The sequence below is a fragment of the Gavia stellata genome, chromosome 15 (assembly GCF_030936135.1).
Source record: "Gavia stellata isolate bGavSte3 chromosome 15, bGavSte3.hap2, whole genome shotgun sequence".
In the NCBI taxonomy this organism is placed as follows: domain Eukaryota; kingdom Metazoa; phylum Chordata; class Aves; order Gaviiformes; family Gaviidae; genus Gavia; species Gavia stellata.
This window is the reverse complement of record NC_082608.1, coordinates 1,821,601-1,831,009: the sequence shown is the minus strand read 5'-3', so window position 1 is coordinate 1,831,009 and position 9,409 is coordinate 1,821,601. Positions and strand designations below refer to the sequence as shown.

Genomic DNA, 9,409 nt, shown 5'->3' with positions numbered 1-9,409 from the left:
CGACGCGGTGTGGGTCGTGGCAGTGGGCTGATCTCGGTTTGTTGCCGAATTAAAGCCTGACTCTGTAAGCAGCGTGATGGTCTGTTATTTCCCCAATCTCACGGCACTTTCAGAGAGGACTTGGTTTGAGAGCCAGAAGGTCGGTGAAGGCTGGAAGGGACCATCCAGCCTTTTTTCCTGCAGAGGGGACATCTTCTCCAGCCGTGCCCGGAGCCTGGACACCCACGCTGGGAGATGGCTTTAAACAGAACAACAACAACCGCTTGCTTTTCTCGTCCAAAGCGTCACAGCCTGCTCTCTAAAACTCTTTTTCTCAATCTTAGCAAGCCCCTTCCCGGAGTCATGAGCCCTTCTTGCCTCACTGGGCGCTTCACAGAGGCGGCTCAAGGAAGCATTTCCCCAGGGATGGCATGGAGCGGGTTCAGGGCGCTGCCAGAGCCCAGATTTTGCTCCCAGCTGCCAACTTTGACCAACCTTAGGTCTCCATCAGCAGAGAGGTGGGTGTCCTGGAGCCGCGTGATGCTGCTGCACTATTGACCCGGAGCCATCCCCGCTGTGGGCTGGGGCTCCGCTCCCCACGGAGCGGATGATGGACCAGTGCTGGGGACCCGATGTTCCCTTGTGTCCCTTCTTCCCCCAGCCCCGGCACGCGTGGGGACACATCCCTAAACCCAGCCCTGCTGAGGCAGCCGCGTTCCACTCTCAGCCCCCGGGAAAGCTTTGCTCTGGCGGGAGGGGGATGGAAAAGCAATGGGCTCTGCTGGGGAAAATTGTGCTCCGATAATGGGAAAAGGAAGCTTTTTTGGGACTCCTCTTCATACCAGGCCCCAGGAAAAGTGAACTGAATGCCTGGGACACCCTTCAGTGTCTCCGTGCGTGCTTGAAGGCTGCGTTGTGCAGCAGGGAGGAGGAGAAGGCCATCCCGCTGCTCCGGGTCCCAGCATGGCTCTCCTCACGGGAAGCTGGTGCAGCACCTCCCTTCCCATGCCCGGAGTCCGGCGTCCTGCCCGGCCCCAGCTCCCCACGGCGTTAAAGCCAGGCTTGGGGCCATCTCCACCCCACTGAGCTCCTCCCTGCCACTCGTGGGGAGCACCTCGCACCCCCTTTTCTCCCAGCCAAGAGACAAAAAGGAGATGCGCCAGCAGCCGGCAAGATGGGCAGTCCCCCCGGTAACTCCCCGCAAGCTGCCTGTCGCCGATTACGTCCCTGCTCTGCGCACGTCTGAACTCTCCTGCCTTCTTCTCATCTTTAATTAAGCACTTCTATCGGCCGAGCCCTCTCGCTGGATCTGAATTATATTATTTTTTTCCCCTCGTAGCCATGGCAATGCTTCCCCTGGGCAGGCTGCGCTGGAGCCGGTGACAAAACCCACGTGTGGCTGTTTGTTTGGGCCTGGAGATTTCCCTGCTGTTTGGGAAAACTTGGGAAAAGAAAATCCCCTGATGAGCCGGTGGGTGGCAAGGGGAGCCAGGGGGAGAAGCGTCGCTTTTTGGGCTGAGCATCGCTCCCATCCCTCCGAGGAGAGCCCCTCCAGCAGGGATGACGAAGCCTTGATCCGAGGGCTCCTTGGTTTTTCCTCCGAAAGACAGGCGCAGCGTCTGCGTTTCGTGTCCTCGCCCCAGCCGTGGGTCGCGGGTGACAGCCCCGCTGTGGCCATCGCATGGTCCCTCAGTGACGGTGGCACTGGAGCTGCCTCAGTCCTGCTCCTCCCGCCGGGACCAGCAAATCAGGAGCCGTGAAGCTGCCCTGGGGAGCCCAGAGAGGCGGGGGGCAGCTGGACCACAGATGTGGTGACACAGGGTGGGGATGCAGTGACAGGGGTAGGGCTGGGTGACGTGGATGAGGGCTGGGTGACATGGTGGCACAGGAAGGGATGCAGGGACTTGGGGTAGGGATGGAGTGACAGGCAGGAGGGGGTGGCGGGTCAGGGCAGGGTGACAAGGCAGGGCTAGGTGTCAGGGCAAGGGTAGGTGACATGGGGCAGGGGTAGGTGGTGAAGCAGGGGTAGGTGACATGGGGCAGGGGTAGGTGGCACGGGGCAGGGGTAGGTGACATGGGGCAGGGGTAGGTGGCATGGGGCAGGGGTAGGTGACATGGGGCAGGGGTAGGTGGCACGGGGCAAGGGTAGGTGACATGGGGCAGGGGTAGGTGGCACGGGGCAAGGGTAGGTGACACGGGGCAGGGGTAGGTGGCACGGGGCAAGGGTAGGTGACATGGGGCAGGGGTAGGTGACATGGGGCAGGGGTAGGTGATGGGGCAGGGGTAGGTGACATGGGGCAGGGGTAGGTGATGGGGCAGGGGTAGGTGATGGGGCAGGGGTAGGTGACATGGGGCAGGGGTAGGTGACGTCAGGTGGGGCAGGTGACGTAGAGCAGGGGTAGGTGACAAGACAGGGACAAGTGGCCGAGCATGGGCTGCCCTCCACGGTGCCCAGTGCTGCCCCCGCAGGTCCCGGTGTCCCGCTGTGCCAGCGTTCCCGGTGTCCCGGTCCCCCTCGCCCCCGCGGTGCCGGTGTCCGTATGTCCCGGTGTCCTGGTCCCCCCCCGCAGTGCCCGTCCCCCGGTGCCGGTCCCCCCGTCCCGTCTTCCCCCCCCCGCAGTGCCGGTCCCCCCCCCCCCCCCCCCCCCCCCGGCGGTGCCGGTCCCCCGCTGCCCGCCGTGCCCGGCCGGTGTCCCGGGGCAGCGGCGCCCCCTGGCGGCGGCGGGCGGCGCCGGCGGCGGCGGCTATAAAAGGCGGCGGCGGGCGGGCGGCGGCGGCAGCGGCGGCGGCGGCGGCAGCGGGAGATGGCCGGCCCGCAGCAGGCCCCGCACCTCCACCTGGCCGAGCTCACCGCCTCCCAGTTCCTCGACGTCTGGCGACACTTCGACGCGGACGGTCAGTCCCGGGGCGCGGGGGACCCGCCGTCACCCCCCCCCCCCCCCCCCGCCCCGTTCCACCCTCCTCCGCCAAAACCGGCGGGGAGGACCGCGGGCTGAGCGTCCCCGGGAGCGCGGGGCGGGGGGGAGTCCCCGGACGTGCCGTGGCGGGGAGCCCGGAGGAGGAGGGAGAGCCTCCGCCGCCGCAGCCCCCGGGGAGAACGGAGCGCCCCCGGGGAGAACGGAGCGCCCCCGGGGAAAACGGAGCGCCCCCGGGGAGAACGGAGCGCCCCGGGGAGAACGGAGCGCCCCCGGGGAGAACGGAGCGCCCCGGGGAGAACGGAGCGCCCCCGGGGAAAACGGAGCGCCCCCGGGGAGAACGGAGCGCCCCCGGGGAAAACGGAGAGCCCCGGGGAGAACGGAGCGCCCCCGGAGCGCAGCCCCGTCGGGGGGGAGCTCCGGGATCGGGGCAGCGGCGGACGATCGGCGCCCCCCAGGACCTCCCCGTCGGGAAAGGAGGGGGACCCCCGGTCCCCGCCGGGACCCCCCCGCCCGTGGGACGTTGAGCCCGGGGGTGCCCCGGGTCTCCTTTGCCCACCCCCCGGGTGCCGGGTCCCCCGAGAGCCGGGCTTCGCTCAGGGCTGGGGTCACCTCTGGGTGCTGGCCGGGGGGTCCTGCCCTCCCCGGGGTGCCCCCTCCCAGGAAACCTTTGCCCTCCGCCCCCCCCCCCGCCGCCGCGGTGCCCCATCCTTGGCACCTGGGTAGCCGGGACGTGGCGGGGGGGGGCAGGACGGCCACCAGCCTGGCCCCAGGGCCACCCCCTTGTCCTGGAGGCGGGGGGTGACAGAGAGGGGGTCCCTTGCCCGCAGCGGGGGTGAGGAATGCCCCCCCCGTCCCTCCCCACCCGCTCCCCAGCCCCGCAAAACCTCTCCCCGGGGATGCTGTGGTAGCGGCTGTGGATGTCACCTCTCCACGGTGTCACAGCTGGGATGCCACCCCGGGTCGCCATCGCTCCCAGCCCCAAAAAGGGGGGAGAAATGCAAAAACCAGCATCGTTTTGGTGGGAAAATAGTTGATTTCCGCGCTGTGGTGCGGTGAAGGAGGCTCAGCCCGCTGGGGAAAGCGGTTGTCCTTCCCCGGGGGGTCCCAACCCTGGGGGGGCGGTTTGGGGACCAAAACCCTCCTGGGAACTGCGTCACGCAGTGTCCGGAGCTCAGCCTGGGCTGGGTGCCCTCCTGGCCGCACCGTCGGGGTCCCTCCTGCAGGCCCGCAGCACCGGGGGGACGGGCACGGCTGTCCCTGTCACCGCTGGAGCTGGCACTGGAGCAGTCGAGGGCTTGGGGAAGGTGGGACGGTGGCACCCCGGTGGGAGCGGGCAGCTCCCGGTGTGGGTGACCAGCTGCCTTCTTCCAGCTGCGCCCTTGGATGTGCTCCGTCATCTCCGAAACACAGGGGCAGGCACGGATCCAGCGTGGCCCTCGGCCCCCCGGGCAGGGCAAGGCTGTGGGGCTGCGGCACGGCGGGTGCCCCGGAGAGGAGGGCAGCGGGGGAGATGGTGGCCTCGACAAGGACGATGCTCGGCTGTACCGGGTGGGAGCTCCGACAGCCCCGGCCGCTTCCCTCTGCCGATGGGTGCGGGGTGATGGAGGGACCCGGGGTTCATCCCCCTGCGGACGGGGCTGTCTCGCCCAAGCTCTTCCCTGCGCTTAAACCCCTCCGATGGGGCTTTCACCCGCTTCCCCGGTGCTCCTCACGCCCCAGACGTGTCCCCTTGGGTGTCTTTGACGTCCTCGCTTTGCCAGCCACGGCTGTCCCGTGGCTCCGCAGCACAGGGAGGCTCCGAGGTGCAGCGACATGGACCCGCCATGGTTCTCCGAGGGGATTTTCCCTGCTGCTCCGCACACCGCTGCTGGGCGGGCACGGCTCAGACCTCTCCAAGCTGCTGCTTGGGGGAAACCAAGCTACCGACCATGGCTTTTCTTGACGTTATTCTTTTTCCCGGCTCAAAACTCTCGTTGATTTTTTATTTCCAACTGAATTTAAAGGAGCTTGGGGCTCTCCCGCAAAAACAAAGCCCCTGGGAAGGACAGTGGAAAGCCAAGCCCCTCTGCGGCTCACACCAGCACCCCGACATCGCCCGAGCCCCTCCTCCCCTCCTGGGAGGGATGCTGCTCATCCATTGGGATGCGGCCGTCAGTGAGTAAGGTGCCCTGGGACTTCCCCAGGTGCTTCCAGACGGGATGTGGATGGGTTATTCCCAGCCACCGCTTTGCAGCGGGGAGGAGATGCCACCGGGGAGCCCGCGGGTGATGATGCCGGAGGCGGCACAGAGCAGGATGCCGCGGTCCAAGGCTCCGGAGGCTGAAATGGGGAGGGGATTTTTGGGGGGATGGCCAGGAGGAAAAGCCCTGGCTATCCCTTGGTCAGGCACTTTGGAGGAAAGGGCGGCGTCCCCCAGCTGTGCCCAGATGTTGGTGAGCGGGAGGATTTCTGGCAGCACCGCAGAGCCGGTGTCCTTGCTGCGGTCCCCCGGCCATGGCGTGACCCCGCTGCTTCGGGGCGCACCGGTCACTCCCTCGAAGTCACCGAGGGCCACTGCCGAGGCAGCGACGCGGGGTTGGGTCCTGAGCGAGCCGTCCTGCCGCCGAGCATCCCGCGGGCAGGGAAGGGCTGCGGATACCCCGGGTTCCGTAGGAACCATATCTCGGCACAGATATCGGCAGCGCGGGATGGGGGGTCCCCATACAGGGACCTTTCTGATCCCCCGGCCGCCTCAGAGACCAGCGCTGGGCTCCCTGCCCTGGGGGCTGACCCCATTCCCGGGGCTGATCCCGCACCCGGGGGGGTGACGCTGTGCCGGGTGCCTTGTCTCTGCTCCCCGTTTGCCCTCGCTGGCCCCCGCGGTGGGTCGAGAGGAGACAATCCTGGTTGGGGGGTGCTCGGGAAGGAGAGGTTTAATTAAACGACCCGGTTACAGCATCAGATGCAGAAAATGCAGCAAACGCTGGGATGGGGACAAAGTCCCCTGCGATGGGGATGGGGACAAAGTCCCCTGTGCCCTTCCAGCGGGTGCAGGGGACAAGATTGGGGCTCTGCCCACCCTTCGGGCAACAACACGGGGGGCTCCGGCTCTCTGCAAATTGGGACATCGCCGGCTTTGTCTAACACTCGGCATCAGCCGGCGTTTCTTTGCTGCCGCAGTTGCCTCGGAGCCGTGTCCCTGTGCAGAAGGGGACAAGCGCTGCGTCCCCCAGGAGCATCCCTCCCTCACCTGCCACCCACCGAGACCGGGGGGGTCTTATTGCATTTTTTTTTTCCTTCCCCAGGAAATGGCTACATCGAAGGCAAAGAGCTGGAAAACTTCTTCCAGGAGCTGGAAAGCGCAAGGAAGGGGGCGGGTGTGGTAAGGGCCTCTCCCGGATTTGCTCCTTCCTTCCCTCTTTCCCTCCTGCCTGAGAGTTCAGGCTCATGTCAGTCCCATCTCCTTTGGGAATGGCACCTACGAGCAGGACCGGGGCACTTCTGGGAGGGAAGGGGGGGGGGACACCGGCACGGGGAGGGGTTAAACACCCCCATCCCCTCTCCTTGGGGCAGGACTCCAAGAAGGACAACTTGGGCGACAAGATGAAGGAGTTCATGCACAAGTACGACAAAAACGCGGACGGCAAAATCGAGATGGCGGAGGTGAGTGGCGCTGGTCCTGCGGACCCCCGGGATGCTCGCCATCCTCCCCCCGGGATGCTCACTGTCCTCCCCCCGGGATGCTCGCCGTCCTCCCCCCGGGATGCTCACCATTCCCCCCTGACGCTCGTGTTCCCCGCAGCTGGCTCAGATCCTGCCCACGGAGGAGAATTTCCTGCTGTGTTTCCGCCAGCACGTGGGCTCCAGCTCGGAGTTCATGGAGGTGAGCGGGGCGGGTTGTGCCAGGGCTCCCCACGGGATTCCATCCCCGGTGCCCAGCTCCACCGCGGAGAAACAACCGGGAGCTGGCATTGCCCAAACCCACCCCAATCTCGCCCAAATTCCTGGCTTTAACTCGGCATTGGGAGGCAGTGCTGGTTTGAGGGGAGAGCGGGCGTGTGGTGAGTTTTGCCAGTCCTCAGCACCCCTTGCGCACCTCTCAGGGCATCCGGGCACCTCGTCCCGGTCTCCAGGTGAGGTGAGCTACGGGGATTTGGAGCTCTTTCTGTAAATTCCCGCTCTGGGGTGGTTGGTCCTTAGTGCCCAAGGGATATGCCGAAGCAGACGACGCTGCTCTGGGCCACCCCAAAACCTCGCTGGGCCCAGGCACGGGGTGAACCTATCTGCAGGGCGGGAGAGAAATTGCTGATGGGGACCGAAACGCGGCTGGGGGTGGAGTGGGACGTGCAGCATCCCGGGGGGAGAGAGCTTGTCCTTGGAAAATGAAGCCGCAGTGGAAGCGATGGCTGAAAGAGGAGCACCCCGTGGCATGAGGGGGTGGTAAGTGGGTGCTATTGCTGTATTGCAATCAAATATTAAAGCCCGGCCTCGCACGCCGGGGTGAGGATAACAGCGCTTGAACTCTTGGCACGGGGCTGAACAAAAGCATCCAGCCCCAGGGGAGAGCACGTGGCCCTGGGGAGGCCACCACGAGCCGAGATCGGAGCCGTGAGATGACCCCATCTCTGCCAGGGTGGTGGGGGATGCTGCGGGGGGGATGTTATGGGGGTACACCCGTGTCGGTGGGGGGAAACGTGGGGTGCAAGCCCATGCTAATGTTCTCAGCGGTCGCTTCGCAGGCTTGGCGGAGGTACGACACGGACCGCAGCGGCTACATCGAAGCCAACGAGCTCAAGGTGGGCTGCGGGCGCGGGGTGGGCTGGGACGGGTCCCCACCGGTGGGGCATCCCCGCTGGGACGGACGGGGACGGGGACAGCCAGCGACGCCCTCTCCTTCCAGGGCTTCTTGTTGGACCTGCTGAAGAAGGCGAACCGGCCCTACGACGAGCTCAAGCTGCAGGAGTACACGCAGACCATCGTAAGTGGGAGCTCCGGGCTGGTCCCGGGGGACCACGGCTCTCCCGGGGGACTGCAGCTCTCCCAGGGGACCACGGCTCTCCTGGGGCAGGGCAGGTCCCCATCCCGGGGGTCTCGTAACCCCACGGTGGGTGAGAGGGAGGGGAGGAGAAGGCGACGGGTGACGGGGTGCTGTTTGTGTCCCTGCAGCTGCGGATGTTCGACATGAACGGCGACGGGAAGCTGGGACTCTCGGAGATGTCCCGGTAAGGTCACCGGGAAGGAAGCGGTGGGGAGGGAAAGACACCCCGAAACACTCGCGTCTAGGAAGAATCTGCTCCAGCTTCTGAGGAAAACAGTTTTCCTCTTTAATTTGCTCATGTTTCTGAGCGAAAAGTCATTTTGGTTTAAAAAAGCGTCTTTTCCCGGCGGCTTCCCGCGACACACCGGAATAAACTGCCCAGGGAGGTGGTGGAGTCACCATCACTGGAGGTGTTCAAGGAACGTGTGGACGTGGCACTGCGGGACATGGTTTAGTGGTCATGGTGGGGTTGGGTTGATGGTTGGACGTGATGGTCTTACAGGTCTTTTCCAACCTTAGTGATTCTGTGATTCTGATCTCCACCCTTCTTCTTTTTCAGACTTTTGCCTGTGCAAGAAAACTTCCTTCTGAAGTTTCAGGTAAAATAAAAATAATAAATAAAAACATTCCCAATCCCCGCTTGCGCCTCCGTCCCCTCCCTCACGCCCCGCTGTCCCTTGCCGCTGCCCAGGGGATGAAGCTGTCCTCGGAGGAGTTCAATGCCATCTTCGCCTTCTATGACAAGGTAGGGAAACTGCCCCGGGCAAATAGAACCCCGCCAAAAAAAAACCCCCTAAAACTACGTGGTTTCGCTTGGGTCAATTCCCCGCTCATGACTTGGGGCGCGAGAGCTGGGTTTACCCGTGGCTGGGCTGGATGAGGGTCTGGGGGGGCCCCCCGCACCCATGCCCGGGGAGGGTGTTGTGGGGCTGGTGTCCTTCCCCGCCCTGGGCAGGATAACGTCGTTCCCTCATTATCCAGGACGGGAGCGGCTTCATTGACGAGAACGAGCTGGACGCGCTTTTGAAAGACCTGTACGAGAAGAATAAGAAAGTAAGTGGGGGACGGAGCCTGGGTGGCCCCCCCAGGACCCCCCTCCCTGCGCCCCCTCCCCTTTCCAGCAGCATCTCCCACCCCTCCGTGTCCCTGCTCCCCGGGGACCAGGAGGGACGTTGCTCCAGATGCCAACCCTGTCTCTCCATGAGAGCCTGCGGCGGAATTGGGAAGGGGGGTATCCCAGTCTGGGGGTGCCCCCCCAGGGAGAAATGGGGTACCTAGCCCCACAAGTGACCCCCCCCACCCCACCTGCTCCCTGTTCCTTGCAGGAGATGAACATCCAGCAGCTCACCAACTACAGGAAGAGCATCATGAACCTCTCCGACGGGGGCAAACTCTACCGCAAGGAACTGGAGATCGTGCTCTGCAGCGAGCCCCCCATGTAGGACCCCCCCCACGCACACCCCGCGCTCCTCCCCGAAAACGAACACAACAGGGG

At 65.1% G+C, this 9,409-nt stretch overlaps 1 protein-coding gene across 1 annotated transcript; it reads left to right on the top strand.

The window, feature by feature from the left end:
- The first annotated feature begins 2,783 nt into the window (after positions 1 to 2,783).
- On the top strand, positions 2,784 to 9,356 carry CALB2 (calbindin 2). The gene is made up of 11 exons (XM_059824940.1): positions 2,784 to 2,874; positions 6,182 to 6,258; positions 6,450 to 6,539; positions 6,679 to 6,759; positions 7,616 to 7,672; positions 7,777 to 7,854; positions 8,043 to 8,098; positions 8,474 to 8,513; positions 8,606 to 8,659; positions 8,896 to 8,967; positions 9,240 to 9,356. The coding sequence occupies exons 1-11, from the start codon at positions 2,784 to 2,786 to the stop codon at positions 9,354 to 9,356; spliced, it is 813 nt and encodes a 270-aa protein (XP_059680923.1).
- Positions 9,357 to 9,409: the final 53 nt, after the last annotated feature.

What these genes read in the sequence shown, in the direction of transcription:
- CALB2 (XM_059824940.1), top strand. Translation starts at nt 2,784, where the DNA reads ATGGCCGGCCCGCAGCAGGCCCCGCACCTCCACCTGGCCGAGCTCACC. An exon ending in ACTTCCTTCTGAAGTTTCAG is followed by an intron (nt 8,514 to 8,605) that starts GTAAAATAAAAA and finishes GCCGCTGCCCAG; the next exon opens with GGGATGAAGCTGTCCTCGGA. An exon ending in TCTTCGCCTTCTATGACAAG is followed by an intron (nt 8,660 to 8,895) that starts GTAGGGAAACTG and finishes CTCATTATCCAG; the next exon opens with GACGGGAGCGGCTTCATTGA.